The sequence below is a fragment of the Neopsephotus bourkii genome, unplaced genomic scaffold, assembly GCF_033783945.1.
Source record: "Neopsephotus bourkii isolate Nb327-2 ecotype Australia unplaced genomic scaffold, CSIRO-AGI_Nbou_v1 NB_54, whole genome shotgun sequence".
Taxonomy (NCBI): domain Eukaryota; kingdom Metazoa; phylum Chordata; class Aves; order Psittaciformes; family Psittacidae; genus Neopsephotus; species Neopsephotus bourkii.
This window is the reverse complement of record NW_026900571.1, coordinates 222,509-239,428: the sequence shown is the minus strand read 5'-3', so window position 1 is coordinate 239,428 and position 16,920 is coordinate 222,509. Positions and strand designations below refer to the sequence as shown.

At 37.1% G+C, this 16,920-nt stretch overlaps 1 protein-coding gene across 6 annotated transcripts in view; it reads left to right on the top strand.

Annotated features, from left to right (window-relative positions):
- Positions 1-16,920, top strand: part of FIP1L1 (factor interacting with PAPOLA and CPSF1) — a 46,992-nt gene that overhangs the window by 27,055 nt on the left and 3,017 nt on the right. For 2 of the 6 annotated variants that reach the window (XM_061352536.1, XM_061352520.1), the window contains 6 exons: positions 984-1,137; positions 5,624-5,650; positions 6,170-6,224; positions 8,025-8,080; positions 11,734-11,829; positions 12,817-13,036. In XM_061352536.1, coding sequence (XP_061208520.1) covers positions 984-1,137; positions 5,624-5,650; positions 6,170-6,224; positions 8,025-8,080; positions 11,734-11,829; positions 12,817-13,036 — 608 coding nt within the window. The remainder of the gene's footprint in view (positions 1-983; positions 1,138-5,623; positions 5,651-6,169; positions 6,225-8,024; positions 8,081-11,733; positions 11,830-12,816; positions 13,037-16,920) is intronic. The other 4 variants (XM_061352545.1, XM_061352567.1, XM_061352528.1 and 1 more) reach the window with 3 other exon arrangements.

Here is a 16,920-nt window from a genome sequence, read left to right as displayed (position 1 = left end):
GCACACAGTCTTTGACCAAGAGATACCTTTGCTTTCCCCATAGCTTCTGATAAAAACATTTTGGTATTTATGAATGAGTAATACACAAGTAACTTTAAGTTCAGGAACAAGTTTGTGGCAGCCAATTAAAATCTATTAATATGAAATACACATCTTACTGGAAGAAAATGAGCAGTATTGCAGACTTACAGTCTAGGAGACAGCATTGGCTCTGCTAGTTCTGCATGGATAGAGTTTTGTTTACTAAGTAACAAAGATAAATATCTAAACTGACTGTCCATTTCTCCTCTTCCTGACAGACACAAAGCTGAAAGTGAAAGCCTTCAAAAAATAAGTTGCGAAGGAATAAGTAGCAGATAGTACTTTAAAAAAAATGTATTTTTTTACTATAAATTTTAAGATTGTCTTCATAATTTTAGTCTTTAATGGCTTGGATCATCTTAAGAAAACAACTAAATGTGTTAAGATGGAATACACTTTTTCTCTCCTGACTTAGCTGTGGAGAAGAATCAAGGCTGCTTGGTGCCCTAGCTGCATTTCCATGCCAACTTAGGTTAAGGTTAAACAATGAAAATAATAACAGATAGTGCTTATATTGAAAACAATGCTGTGTGTTTTTCAGCTGATCTCACAGTGTTTTAAGTAATTAAAGTCTTGAGGGATTTTTTCATGCTTTCCATATTGGTTTTTAAAATATTTCTTTCTAGATGAGTTTAAGATGGAGTATTGGGCCATATTCAGAGGGCTTATATTCCTTCTCAAATCTTACATTTGTTGTTCCCTATTGGCTGCTCTAAGGCCCTGAGAAGTACTTGGCGAGTATGGGACACCAAACGTATAGATGCAGATAGAACTTAAACCACCTGAATATGGCTCTTTAAGTGCATAAGTAACACTTCCCTGTTGTAGTAACTGGAAAGAGAGGAAACCTATCTTCTACCCTTTTGACATAGCAATTGTAACTATAGTTTGATATTTTACAGGTTCTTTCAGAACGATCTAATCCTGAAGTAGACAATTTTACCAAGCCACCTCCATTTTTCCCTCCAGGAGCTCCACCTACCCACCTTCCACCACCCCCTTTCCTCCCACCCCCTCCAACTGTTAGTACTGCTCCACCTCTGATTCCCCCACCAGGTAAATATCCTGTACTACATTGGATGTGAAAAATGAGATGCTTTAACATCACATGCTTGATGATAGATAATGAATTAAAGACAGTGCCTTCCATTCACATATGGCTGGCTATATGTGCAAAATTTCAGAATTTTGTGGGGTTTTTTTCTGTTTTCTTAAACATGTCTGCCAGGCAGAAATAAAAACTTTTGTCTTTACTTTCCCAGAAAGCATAGTCCCAAGTAGTAAATAATTACTTAAAGATTAAATGTTGGATCTGCTGTCCTTGAAAATGTTTGAGGTGAGAAGCTGTTGTCTGTAATTCAGCCACTGTTAATGCTGTGGAGAGGTGCATGTTAAATCATTCTATAAACTTTTGAACTGGAAGTATGGCATGCCGTGAATTTGTGTCATAAATTGGGTTGTCTGAGGTCACAGCAGCAACAGAAACTTTAATGCCCCTTTCCCCTCTCAGTATGTATGAATTCCTGAAAGTCTGATAAGAATTGCATTTGTGTGCTATCATTTCTTTCAGTCAGAGGTTTTATTAGCACCTGCTGTTTTATCCAACACTCTGCGTCTGTGAATCTTAGAGGAATCAAAGCTCTGAGAACTCTTTTCATTGTTAAATCTGGTTTGAGATTTACCAATACTGAATATTTGCCGAAACTTGGTATTTACGGAAATTTACTGGGAGGAGTGTCATGGGCATTTGCACAAATAATGCAGCTACCTGAGCAGTGTCATTTTAAGGACTTAAGTTCAAAGGACTTTGTGGGGAGCTAAGAAGAATGATCACTGAGAAATGAAAATAGGTGAAGAAACTTAGGGGAGTATAGGAAAGTGAAAGATTTGTTTAAAGAGACTGATTTAAGGTAGAGACCTGTTCCTTATTTTCTCCATTTGTTCCTTGCATTCTTTTGCTTGACTTGTTCTGAAATCACATTGAGCAGTTTCCTTGCTATTCCGTTCACATAGCAAATCTTTTAAAAGTTTCTGTTAATTCTTTTACATATAAGCAAGGAAGTAACATTATTATTTCTGAGCAGCAACTTTGCGTGGGGCTTTGCAGGGCTTAAATCTTCATAGAAGAGGTTGCTTTCTTCAGTTGCTGCTGATGATTTTAAAACCATTAACTCCTGAAGCCTGCCAAGTTCTGGATTTCATCAGTGATTGCCATACACAAAACAGTGCAACTTAGAAAACAAAAGATGAGGTTTAAAGATTAAGTAAATCTGTGCCTTTTCCAAGTTTTTGTGCATAAATACAAAAAATGGGGTGCTAAAGACAGAATACGCTGCTGTTCTGGCAATTTTGTGATGTTTCCTTACTACAGGAAAGGTGGAGAGGAATGTGATGCTATTGCAGACTGGGTTTTAAGCTGCATTAAAATCATTCCAATGGAATAATATAGGAAATGCATTTTAAGTTTTTAGAAAGTAATTATTTTAATCATGATACAGAAAAGGTGATCTAAGTTGTGTATTATTAAAAGCATGAGCACAGACACCCCAGATGCACTTAGTGCAGGGATGTCATATAGGTGTACTACACTGTTCTGAAACCCCTCACCTGTTGAGCTTTTAAAGGTGAAAGAAATTCGCATGTGTTATAAATTTACCAAGCAGGTTTGGCTTTAGTCTTGTGGTTTACAGACAGGTTTATGACATACACTTGTTCGGAAGGTCTCCTTCAACATCCTTCCATGCTTCGAGCAGATTCGAAAATAACGATTAAGAGCTGTGGATTTGGTTTCTTCAGGCCTGTGTTTTAATTGTGCTGTTGCCAGCTCTTTATCTTCAAAGCTGTTTCTAAAATAGAATCTGCCATCCCTCCTAGGTTCAGTGGAGGAGGAGGAAAAAAGCTACTCTTACCCAATATTAAAGTGGGACTACTTGCCAGAAAATTTAAGTATTCCAAATATAAAACATCCTCCAAAAGTGCCTTTGAAAAAGGATCTTGCTTTGAAGTTAGATCTCCTGTTCTGAGTTCATTCACTCTTGTGATTCAGATCTTTTTCAGGAGCGAGTGCTAGAATGATTCAAAGGGCCAAGTGCAGAAAACTCTCAAATACTCCTAGGAGAACACTGGCTGTGGCAAAAAATGTGTTGTTTTTTGTTTGCTTGGTTTATTGCTATGTTGGAGTAATTTAAATCTGAAGAATAATGTGGATGCTTTAAAAACAGGCTTTAAAAGGTGTTTTACGTGTTTTGGTTTAAAGGTGTAGATAAAATGGGACACGTATTTGTGATACTTAAAAAAAAAATACTCTGAAATGTTGAACTTCTGTTGCATAACTTTGGGAATTTTGACTGCCTAGACAGATACCAGGGCTTAGCAAGTAGCAGTGCATCTGTTTAGGCCCAGCAGTCTTAAGTGTGTACTTTTTACTCTTTGATAAAGGAGAGGGAATTTGACTTAGTTGAGTCTGTGGCAAAAGAAGTTTTTACACCAAGTTAAGTTACAATGCCGTGAACTGCTACACATTTCAGCTTATTTGCAGTATGTTGTTAAGATATGGCAGCATTATCATGTTTGATTCCTTACTCAGCAAGGGAACACATGTAGCATTGCTTTCCTTTAGTAAAACCTCCTTGGTTTTCTATAAGTAACCAGCCTTGAGATACTAGGGTGGCATACAATGTTGTGAATGCAAGTTTGAGCATGTTAGGTAAAATGCTGCACACATGCTATTTGTTTTGCTTTTGACACATGAGCCTGAATATTAAGGTTGGGGCCAGGTGCATCTTTGTGGCAGTATGTGTTGGAGGGATGTGACATGATATGCCCTAAGACATTTTCTTGCAGTGGTACTTAGGTTAAATCCCTACATGGAAGAAATGATTCAATATTTTAGAGCTCTTGTTCTTAGAAGTAACTGGCTGATGACATGATGACATTTCAAATATATTTTTATGCACTGTGAGTAAAAGGCAAAGGAGTGAAGAGTTAAGAGATACTCAATTTTCTGTTAACAGAAGTTTACAAATTCTTTTTGTTTCTCGTTTTGTGTCATGTTTGTTAGTGAAGAAGGTGAGGAATAAGCTTTTAGTTTTCAGGTTTTTTAGTTCATATATTTTTAGTGATACTTGCTAACTTGGAATGTAGAAGAATATGTCTTCCATTATGATACAATTAGGTAAATCAGCTGCTGTCTTCAGTAATCATTAGTCACAATTTTTTAAATTTTCTTAAAGGTTTTTGAGAGAAAATGCCTGTGATTTGGCTGGAAGTTTTTTAGTGTAATAGCCCTGCATTAACCATTAAAATGATTTGGACATTTGGTCTCTGTATATTAAATTGTATTATTCTATTACAGTTTTTTTTAATGGCTTTCAAGTGAATGTTTTCATTTGGCTTTTAAGCTTGTGATGAGATTTCAGTTTGTATTTCTGCACAAGGGAAAATTCTGATGAATATATTAATGTCTGAATTTCTTCCTTTTTGTAAAGAGTATTAGCTGATGGCTTTCCAGGCAATTCTGTGCATAGGGCTGAGAGCCATGTTCAGTGCTAAGCATATACTGCGTTTAGTGCAGCAATTGATTGGGTTTGGGGGTTTTTTAAGCATAAGGTGGAGCTAATAAATGAATCAGAGAGAACTGGTATTTTTCTAGCTTACATTCTTAACATTTCTGGTGAGATATTTATATAGTTTCTATGTTGTAGACTCATGAAGACTCTATTAAGGTAGACAAATAACCAATAAGGATTAACAGAAAATACTTGAGCTATGCCGCAGTTTCAGTTCCCAGTCTTCCTTTCAGAAATTTTCATTAGGAGTGTTTAGTCTTTCAAATGTTACTCTGTCAAAGTTTTTATTCTGTGGTTTCCAGTGTTTTTAACAACAGTAGCTTTTAGTTAGATTCATAACAGCTAAGGTAGTTCTGAAAACCAGAAAAGTTACAACAGTTTTTGATTTTTTGTGTTTGTATTAAAGGGTGTTCTTCTGTCAGATATTTACAAGAAAATAGAATACCAAAGAAAATATTTTCCTTCAAGTAGCAACTGAATGATTAATTGCGGTGTGGCATAGCATTGACTGAAAAGTCTGTAATGCTTACTGTTGCTAGAATATTTTGTCCATGTGGGCCTCACTATTTCCAGTGCTAAACTGTGACAGTTTGGATGACAATTGTGTTTCCTTTCATCCAGCCATGGGATATAAAATAAAGCAAATATACTCTAAGGGATGTTACTTTCCTTCTGGATACTAAACATTTTAGGGTTATGGATTTAATTCTAAACTTGAGACCCAGAGTCATTTTTCGTTATTTTTATCTCTAATTATATAAGATCCTAGGGAATAGGAGCTTAAATAAAAAGCCAGATTTCACAAGTCTTGCATGAAATCTTAACAGTTGCTATTAATATGAGATTTTGATCTAAGGACACATAAAGTGAGCTACCATTCTTCTTGATCATGTATGTGGTGATAGCTCAATCTGATTTTAGATCTACAGATAATAAACTTACTATAACTGATATATTATTTGTTGTTGTCTTAGGTATACCAATAACAGTGCCACCACCAGGTAAACTTGTTTAAATTTTCTTCCACATTTGATTAAGAAATGAAAACTTAAGGGATGTGCAACTTACCAACTTCCTTTTAAATTTCTAGATAAAAGTTCATAAATACAAAACCATACATATAGATGTAGGCTCAGTTATTTTCATGCCAGGCTGTTTACTAGTGGACCTAATCAGCCTGTTTCTTAGATGTGTGCTTCCTCCTTTTCTTTCCATTTTTTTATTTTTTTCAGCTGTGCAGAAAATAAGTTCTAATTGTTGTTTACTAAGTATTGTTAAATACTCAGGAATTTTCCTATGCTTCTAAATCACTGTGTTTTTAAGAACGATAGGTATTTGATTTGGAACAGTGATAATGTACGTTTAAAAGTGAGCTTTCATTAAGCCTTACAGCATAAAACCCATTTACACAGTGAGAAACAAATTTTTGGGTTTTACTCTCTGGAATCTGTTTGCCATTATATGCTTAGCCTAGTTCCTTTATGTGTTTGTTTGTTTCCCCCTCCCATTTATTATTACAGGCTTTCCACCACCACCTGGCGGTCCTCCACCTTCCCTCATACCCACAATAGAAAGGTAATTATCTGTTTGAAATCTTACAAAGCAATATATCAATATTCTGTAACTGAAATAAATTAATAAGGGCTCTTATGGTACTCAGTGTTTTATGGATTTTATCTCGGAGCAGGGAGACAGGTTCAGATTTTTACAGAAATGTTACTAGTCTCACCTCTCTGACAATATTCATTCGACTTGGTTACTTGGCTACTTACTAGTTTAGTTGTGTTCTGATAAGATATCAATGCCAAGACTTAAGAACGAGGTCACAGTAATGATTGTTAAAGTTTTCTTTAGTAGTCTGAAGGCTTATTTAGGTGAACTGTATCCTTTTCTATAGATGCAAATAATCAATTTAGCCACCAATTCAAGCCCTCATAAGCTGTAGGAGATGCCAGAGTTCCACAGAATACAAATTTGTATTCCTGCTGTGTTTGATCTAAGTGTTCAGCTTTAATAGGCCTAACAGGTTCTTTTTTAATGCCTTTTTAATACAGACATACAAAATATGGATATTTTATATATATATATGTACATATGGATATTTTATATATATGTATGCACATATCTTTATTTCTTACATCTATACACACACACACATATATATAAAAGGAAGAAAAAAAGTTGGTCAGCACAGTCCTTTAAAAGTATTTATGTTTTACTAGAGGCCAAAACCAGATCATACACAAAGCTCTCTTTAAGAAGATGGTGCAAGCCTCTTGCCAGTACTTTGGATTTCACTGCAGGAAGGTGCACCCAACTGTTCCTTTGAAATTGAAAAATTCTATTAACATATACACTACAGGATGATAATGGTAAATCTCACAAAATCCTCATCTTACGTAATTCAGAAAAACACCTAGCTGGATGCATTTGATGTGCATGAAAGTAAATTCATTATTTCATACAGTTGCTGTGACTGCTCCTTCATGACTCTTAAGCAGAGGTTATTGCATCATTTACTTGGGAATATTAATATAGTTACTGAAATACGATGTGAAAGTATCAAGCTTATTGTGGAACCCAGGAACCAGATCTCATACTTTTAAATATTAAGATGCTGGATTAGCCTTTCATTATCAGTGGTGGTGTTTTGTCTTTAAACTAAGCTAATCCCAAATTTACTTCGTAATGTTCAAGTGCCTTCAAGAACAGAATAACACTTAGGTTAAACCTTGCAAAGATAATTCACTCAAGATATGTGGGAAGTGCGATAAGGTCATGCAAGAATTATATATTTATGAATTATGTCCTGTGCACAAAGCATCCTTTTTAACCTTTCTGGTTTTTACCTACTTGAGTTGGCTACCACTGAAAGAAGTCAGCCTAGAAAATGTGTAGCTAATTTAATAGTTTATTTATAGAACTACACATTTGAAGTCCACCTGTTCTTAGATACACTCGCATACCTACTTTTTAACAGAAAGAATGAGATTGGCTTCACTCATGAATGAAGCACGTTGAAGCAATTGCAGATTAAGTTTAGTATCTGTGCAGAAACATTTTATGATACAAGAAACTTTTGAAATAGAAAATTCATTGAAAATACAAAAGAGCAGCTTTGGCATAAATAATTTCTGTTTAAAATTTTAAGGAGAGAGAATGTGACTTTAAGCTCCTCTAATATATATTTGTGTAGATAGACAGTTCCCTTAATGAGTAATGCTCAAAATGGAGGACTTAAATCCATTTACAACAAACATTTAGTTTTATTCTGTATGGTGGTTAGAGTTCAGGGGAATAATATTAGAAGTACATATTTATTCATTTAGGTGGCTTTGGTAAATGGCATTTTAACATGTATTTTCTTTTCAACAGTGGACATTCTTCTGGCTATGATGGTCGTTCTGTTCGTGCATTTTCCTACGGCAGTGGTGAGCAAGCTTGCTGGTTTTGAAAATTTTGACTAGTGCTAGATTAAATTGCTTGATACACTCATGAGGATTTTTGCTAAGAGACTAAACAGGTCCTTACAGTAATTCATTTTGAAAGCTCATTGCCTACGATTATAAACAAATATGTGCTGCTGCAAATTTAACAGCTGTTGGTAAATACTGTTATTGTGCTTACTTACTCATAATGCTGGTTATCTTTCCACACTGCTTTTGCAGAACTCTGATTTTAAAAAATAATAGGCCGTAATATGAATCCTTATGGCAAAGAATTTCTTCTCTATGTCCAGTCTAAACCTACCCTTTTTCTGTTTAAAACCACTGCCTCTTGTCCTGTCACTACAGGCCCTTGTAAAAAGTCTCTCTCCATCTTTCTTATAAGCCCCTTTTATGTACTGAGAGGCCACAGTAAGGTCTTCCCAGAGCCTTCTCTTCAGGCTGAAAACTGGAACCTGGGAGAGACGTGCCAGATTCATGACGATTTTTCATGGCCTTCCTTTGGACCTGCTCTAACATGTCTTTCTTGTACTGCGGGCCCCAGAACTGGGTACAGTACTCCAGGTGGGGTCTCACAAGTGTGAAGAGAGGGAAAATTACATCCCTTGACCTGCTGGCCATGTTTCTTTGATGGAGCCCAGGATGTGATTGGCTTTCTGGACTGCAAACTCAAACTGCTGGTTCATACTTAATTTTTCATCCACCTCTACCCCTAGGTCCTTCTCTGCAGGGCTGCTCTAAATCAGTTCATCAGTCAGTCTGTACTCATAGTGAGGATTGCCCCAACCCAGTGCGGGACCTGACATGTTGTCAGTCATTGCCTCTTGCCGTCCAGCCCCATGCCTATTGCTTTTTCTTCCATCTGACTTTTTCTGTCTCCTTGTGCTCTGTTCCATTGGACCCTATCTGCTGGGAGAGGGAATGGTAGGGAAAATTCTGTCAAGTTGTAAGGATACATACTGTTTGGCACAGATCAAACGTTCAGATAATGTGTCTCTTCACAAGTCTTCAGAGAAGATACACAAAATGACATTTCTGAATGGCTTATAATTTCTTGAAGTTGGAGCTGTTTCTGGAGTAACAAGTCATACTTTGTTGACATTAAAAGGATCCTCATCAGTTATCAAGTGCTTGCCTGCATGCATGGAAGCTTGTTATGTTTTCAAGAATTCTTGACAAGGGAAAACAGCTCATTTATGCAGACTGCTTTTTTAGCAATAATTGAACTGTGTTTGCTGAAGTTTTAGCAAAAAGGTAAAGCCAAGGCAGACAATTGAGATACCCAAGTGGCTATTTGCTGAAGCTTCAACATCTAGTCATGCAGAGTATTGTATGGAATGCATTCTTAACAGTTATTAGTATGTACATTGCATCTAATATACAGTCTCCAGTTTAGAATGTTTTTCCTTTTGGAATATCCCTTGTTAGAATTTGCTATTCTGTCAACTACTGTCAGGGACACAAGAAGATTTCCATATTTTATGTTGACCTTCAGAGGTGTTGACATGTATATGTTGTTGCAGTACCAATATTAGAAAGATGACTGTCATCCTGATGATGCCAACATGGAGTTTGAACTCCTTCATCAGGATTAAAAAACTATATTTGCCTTTTTATGATTGTGGAGACCAAGGAGCACAGCTTGCTTCCATCTTCCCACTGTGTCTGGCATCCCTACTGTTGCAAAAGCTTTCATATTTGCAGCAAATTTTCTGTCTCTTAAGCTGTGCCTGTGATTGGGATTTTTGGATCTGTAGAGGCTCGGTGGTATTTTATTGCTGCTGTTCATCTCCAAGCGAAACATGTTTTCCTGGCCAGCATCTTACTCTTACTGTCCCTGTCTTACAATGTGATTGTTGGCCAGTATTTTGTCAGTGCTGTGTGTGTATCAGAACTTAGGTAAAGTGAAGGCTCAGCAACATACTAGGGTACAGATAATAATTTTAATGAAGAATCTCTAAGTATACTTATTTAATGGTTGCTTTGGATGATAGCACTGAATCTCCAACCTGTTGTCTTCTTTACCAGTCTGGTTATATTTCATGGCTTTGTCAAAGTTGTGGGGCATACGGAACATGTTACAAAAAGTACCAATCTTGATTAAGGCTCCAGCCTTTCTTCTGCCTATTCAGATTGCGAATCTCATGCCTCAGTGCCTATTCCTTGTGTCAGGCATGTTGCTCACTGCAAGTCCATTAGATAAGTTGCATAGTAAAATAATATTTTTAACCTGTAGCTTCAAGAATATCTATTTTGTCTTTGTGCTCTTCCACTGCCTCAGTGAGATTTCTTCAGTTTGATCTCAAACCTTTCACAATTTACACTTTTTCACAAATCTGCTTTGCCATCAGATCTTTGAATTTTATTGAGCTGTCAAAATATGGCACTGCATTGGTCTACCAGTGAAGCGACCTGTATGTTCGTTTCCTTTTTCCTCAAACATTTCTCTGTTCTGTGCTCTAAATGTTCATTATATCTTATGAACATGCAAGAAATTTAGCATTACAAAAACAGCTTAAAAGTCTTTTTTTTTTTTGAGGCACAAAGAAGTTGTATTAAATACTTTGCCTTATACTGTGATACCATGCAGCTTTAAATTTTTAAACCACCTCCAAAAGAGGACTTAAGCCTCTAAAACTATTGAATGTTCAAAGCTCCCTCTCTTCCTGTTTTAAAAATCAATTAGACTTTAGAATTGTCCTTTTTGTAGAAATTATTAGAACAATCCATGTGGGAATACTAAAAGTGACAAATTATTCATTCTAAGCATTAAATGCTGAGCACCAGTTCATATTGGAAAGCAAGCTTCTTGTATGTTGTGAACAATAATTGGTGAAAATCTAGATATAAAAGTGTGCAGAGTATCAAACAACTGGTTTATCTCATGTTATTGGGGTGAAAATGACATACTTCTGTCAGATGAGAATTACTGCAGATGTGGGGGAGTAACAAAAATTTATCATAAGAGTTTATGCTACCATTCATAATTGTTTTATAGTATACATTTAAAGTTAAGTTTACACTTTAGATCAGAATATTCTGGCAGCCAGTGGACCATACGTATGTTGTTGACATAGTGGCAAGTCAAGGAAATTAACAGTCTTTAAAGTCCAGCTGTTTTTTTGCTATTTCTGGCTGCTTTCCTTAGAAGAATTTCAGGTTTTGGCAGTATAATGAACAGCATACTATTGTATTAGGATATTTTTTTCTGTTAACTCCTCATTCTGTCTGTAGCTCTGAAATGAAACAGTGTCAAGCATTTGTTAAAGGCAAAGCCTCATATAAATGCTTTTTTAAAGACTTATAATGCTTTCACTGCAAATGTAGTTTAACAATGATGTGTTTTTTTCCTGCTCCACTGCCTGCTCAAAAGGTCTTTTGTATTCCTCCTTCGGATGTTTGGCAAACTGCTGTCTTAAGCTTCTGCCAAAGCTTTCTGGGGCAGGCATACCCCAGACGTAGGCAAGGCAGTCTGAACGTAGCTGTCAGGAGAAGCCACTGATTTTATAACTCGAGAGTATTAAATACAGCATCAGTAATGCACTTTATATTGTTCAGTGAAATATTTATGTTAATTATGCTATTAATGTCTCTTTGTGACACCATGGAGTCAAGTGAATATTGTTCTCGTATTATAGATAATGGAGTGGAACTCAAAACAAACGATTTATTGAAGGCTATGTTATCATTGGCTAGCAAAACAGATAAGCAGAAAGTGAGAAGTCCTCTGTACTGTAAGTCCACTAGAGAGTGCTGTTTCCAGTTAAATTCACAACCCTTATTTTTCATTGACAGGATATATTCATGTGACTTCTGGAAAGGGAGGGCAGAACAGAACAATTAAGACTAGTAGTTATTTGTTACATTGGATTTGGGAGAAAGCAATGGAGAAGCATGTCCCTTCTCTCTTCCCATTGCTGTTACCTAAAACTTCTTAAGCATATCGTCCTTAAGATAATACAGTTAATTTTCTGAATCTATTATAATTTAGCAGCAGCAGTGATTATGCTGAGTATTCATTAGAAATGGTATCTTACAAAGTATAAGTTAGGAGCATTAATTTCTTCTCCCCAGAACGAATTTCTGGAATTTCTTTCTAAAGCTGCTGTTACAGCTGTAATCAGAAAAGTATGTCAAAGCACAGTATAGAATATAAATCAGTGAATGAGAGCTTTGTAACTAACATATTCTAAATACAATGATTTTAAAGGACAAAACAAAATAGTAGCATCTAAATATAAAGTTGGAAGCATCCTTTTTCCTTGTTTTTCTGAACTGCACTTGGAGAGCCATTGAGTTTCAGAGGCAGTTTTGTTTCCTGGTTGTTTTTGTTTTGTTGTTCCCCCAGAACACAGCCATTTGACCACATAAAATGAGATTCTTTCAGCAAATCTTTGCACAATGTGGGGGTTTTGTGGGGGCTTGTTTCTTTTTCTCCACCTTTTTTTTTTTTCCCCAAAAAGAATTTAGACAGTCTGTGGGGTATATCCTGGTTCTAGAGATCTTCATAACAAGTATTTAAATGAGTGCCAGAGGCCTTTATTAGCATCATGGAAAAAATGCAGTGTTTGCTCAGAATTAACTTTTACGTGAAAGGGGAAGACTGAAAAATGTCACTGGAGGAGGCTGACAAACGCCTGTGTGTTCATGCATAAGTAGTATTGCAGTTTTCTGATGATATCTGATTTTGTTCTTTCTAATACCCACGTCTTTTTCTTTAGTCACCTTTCCGCACCTTGCAGGTTCCACTCCTTCATGGTCTAGTCTTCTGGACACCAGCAAGCAGTGGGATTACTATTCACGAAGAGAGAAGGATAGGGAACGTGAGAGAGAGCGATCCCGAGATCGGGATCGGGACCGGGACCGAGACAGAGACCGAGAACGTACCAGAGACAGGGAAAGGGACCGAGATCACAGTCCAACTCCAAGCGTGTTCAACAGGTAACTGAAATGTCGTAAGCACTGTAACCCTGTGTCTGTGTTACATAGTGTACTTCAGCATTAGAATTTAGTGTTCTGTTGTATATTCTGAAGAGCCAGAGGTTGCGGCTTTCTCCCCTTCCCCCTTTTATCTTGGAAACTATATAAATTTTAGAATGTAAAACAGAAGTGTAAAAAAGGCAGTATACATCCAAACTGGTCGTAGTGCTGTACAGGTTAAAGGTGTGATTTAAGCCCTGTGTGTGATATACACAGCTCTATTTGACATCAAGATTTCCAGAAAAATCCATGGAAGTGCTCAGTGAATCTTAGTTGCCAGTTCGGTGCTAAGAGTAATGTGGGGCAACATTTGACCCTAATTAATGGTGTTACTAGCTGTTAAAATTGTTAGTTTGGTCATTAGCACTGGCTGGATAGTATTCTGTTCTATCTTTTTTAAAAAGGCCCAGAAAACTTTTATACATTTCCAGGCAGATCATGACAATAATGACAGATAACTTCAGCTTTCAACTCTCTGCTTGCTTTAAGAAAAAAGAATTAAAAATCTGCAACTGTTCTGTGGTTCATGTGCACAAGTATGAAGCAGTTTTACATTTAACATTGAGCTTGCTTTGATTCCATTGAGTAGAGGCCTGTTGGCTTGCCAGGTTTATCTAAATTTACTTTGCTCGTTATTTGCCAAGTGTTTTAGCAAATTGTCCTGACACCTTTCTGAGTTGTTTGGGATTATTTTGTTACGTTTCAATTTTTGCAGAATATACGTGTTAGCTATTGGGTAGATGGTTTTTACCAGTGGTTTTACACTGTGGAGCATGAGCTCATGTGGAGTCAACATTACTTCAGTTGAAAGATGACATTTTTTGCATGATGACTGCTAGCTGAAGACCCAAAGTAGGTACAAGATAGGGGATTTTCCATGTATGCTGATGGGGTGATGTCCTCTCCCATGTGCATTTGCTGTGTTCCAGGGTCAGTTTCTGAGAACTCAAGACCAATCTAAACATCTGTTTCTCAGACAGCTTGATTGAAGGCCAGAAAGAAGCCTGGTCATTCAAGGGTGCTTGAAATGAACCTTAATAGCTTCCAGGCCTCGAGAAATCTCTGTGCTGCTGCCAGAGTTATCTGTAAAGGAGGGGGAAGAGCAGGCCTCAACTTTTTTATGTGACTAAATTATCCACCATCTGTAGCAAAGCTGTTGCCACATGGCTGTGTAAGAAAACAGGAGGCCTTTAACTAGTGTAAGTTAGTTTGGGAGTCACAGAGAAGTTGGGAGAGGCTTAAGAGAGAGCATGCAGGCACAATGTTTTTTAAGAGGGTTTATTTTCAGTTCTGTGTATGTAAGAAAATAAAAGAGCTATGAGGAGGAGAATGTGAACTCTTTTAGAGGCTATACGGATTCATTATGTTCAAATTCCCTTTGTTTAAACTTTGTTCAAGCGGCACTGTGGTAGGATTTGGAGTAAACATCATCTTCAGCTTTTTACTGCTCAGAAATTACTGCTTTCATTGTTTTTGTCAGTTCTTTTCCAGATAAGCAGGCTGTACTTGTGCTATAATATTTCTTAGAACTGTAAGAAAATGGAATTATTTTTATTCTATTCGTATAACCAAAATGTGGTTAAAAAATGAATCTTCAGGTGTCTTTATATTCTGCGTTACCTTTACCCTGCTATATCAGGTGAAATTACGTGTTTTTACACTGTATCTCAGTGCCCCCTTGAGAAGATGCCGTTCTTTTTAGACTGTTATCCCTTCTGCAAAGACTGTTTTCTTTTTTGTGTTTTGCTATTTTCAAGTCAATTTGTTACCACTAAAAATGTGCACTTTGGAATTTGACTGATAACTTACCATTTTGTTGTTCTTCCTCACCAATTTGACAAACAAAACCAAAACCCAACAGCTATATTTCTAAGGCCCTGGAATGCAGTAATCCCATGCAGCAGAGCAGATGGGGGTCTGTGTGGCTAGAAAGCAGCTTTACAGGAAAGGACCCTTCCAATCTCTAACATACTGTGATACTGTGATACTGTGACTTGGTGTCCTGGTGGAGAGCAATTGAATGGGACTCAACACCTAGTGTGTAATAAAGGTCAAAATGCATTGAGCCGTGTAAGAGTATAGCCCACAGATGGAGAATGCCATTATTCCCCTCTTATTTGGTACTTGACAACACATGCAAAGTTCTGTGCCCAGTTTTTGGTCCCGTGATGTGGAAGACATTGACAGACTGGAGACTCCAGTGGAGGTCTGACAAGGTAATTAGCAGGGCTAAGGGGATGGAGTGTATTTAGCTTGAAAGGAGAAGTATGAGGAGGGTTCTTAAGGCTGTTTTCAGAAGTATGAGGAGGGTTCTTAAGGCTGTTTTCAACACCTGATGGATGGTCATAGAGAAGATAAAGCTAGGCGCTTTTTCAAGGTTTACAGAGAAAGAGCAGGACATAGTAGTTAAAAGTCATAGCAAGGGAAATTCCAATAGTGAGGAAATAATCACAAAAGGAGTGATCAGGTGCTAAGACAGGTTTCAGAGAGAGATCATAGAATCTCCAGTCTTGTTGATGCTCAAAACATGACTAAACAAGCCCTGAGCTGCCTGACCAGACTTCTGAGTTAGCCCTGTATCGAGGAGGGGTTAGCCCAAGTGACATCCCCAAAGTCCCTTCCAGCCTAACTCCTTCTGTGATTCTTTGTTGAAGGGTTTTTTAAATATATGGGAAAGCTTTTTGAATACAGATATAAAAAGGTTGGTATCTCTACCAAAGTGAGATCTCCTCATTTGTGAAGTTAATAGCTTGGTGAAGTTGGGGTCAGTTTTGAAAAAGTAACCGAAGGTGTAGAGAACAAAGATACTATGGATTGGATTGGTTTGGGGCTTCTTTGCCAGGAGGGCACAGATAACTGTAGATCCTCTTCCACGGGTCAAAGGCTGTAGTGCTCTCAGTGTTGTCCCTGGAAGACTTTGATAACTGTAATACAAAGTGGGGAGGAGATCACTGCTGTAACATTGGGTACATGACATTTATTCCTGTTCTTAAAGCTCTAACATACTGGACTTGGCAAACTGGTATTTTGCTTTACTTATAGAAAGGTTTCTTATTTTCAGACACACTTACAAGCTGTCATGTTTCCTTAGTAGTTTGCCAAAATAAGGTTTATAAAGGAGTATCAATAATATTTAACCTTTTCTAGAGTGTTTTATAATAGTTGTATAACAGAGCAAATGCAGACTGTGAGTTAATGTTGAAAGCTTTGGCTCTCAACTTTGAAACCAAGCTGGAAGTCTACAAGTAGCCATAAGCAAGCTCATGAGAAAGCAATGTTAGACATTAAAATTTTCACTTTTTTATTAGACAGTGATCATCAAAATGTTAAGTCTGGGAAATAATATCGTATGTTGGGAGTAAACTACAGTTGAATTGATTCTGCCTTTCTCTATCCCTGCAAGCCTGCAGAAATGAAAGGTTCCTAAAACTGTGATGACTAGTGGCCCTTCAAAGGCGTTTTAATACAGGAGTCCCCCATCTAACAAAATTTTTCAGTTGTCATTCAAAGTCACATCAGGCCTTACCTTTGGTTATAACTTTCGGTAGATTTCAGACCCTAATTTTAATTTAATTTTTAACATTATACTGCCCCCCTAGAACCTGAGCTTTGTAACTGGACTTCACCAGGCACATGCTGTCTTTATGGTGCTGCTTTCTTACACACCAAATTAAGACACTCTTCAAACATAGATGAAATGAAGGCTGTCATTCTGAACTGCTGTGCAAGCTAGGTTAGTCTTCTCTTCCATATGGCTTGTCCTAGAAACTAGCAGTTGATATCAACCTTCATCTTTCTGTGACATTTCATTTTTAAGTGTCGGTTTTGCCCCTTTCCCTGAAGCC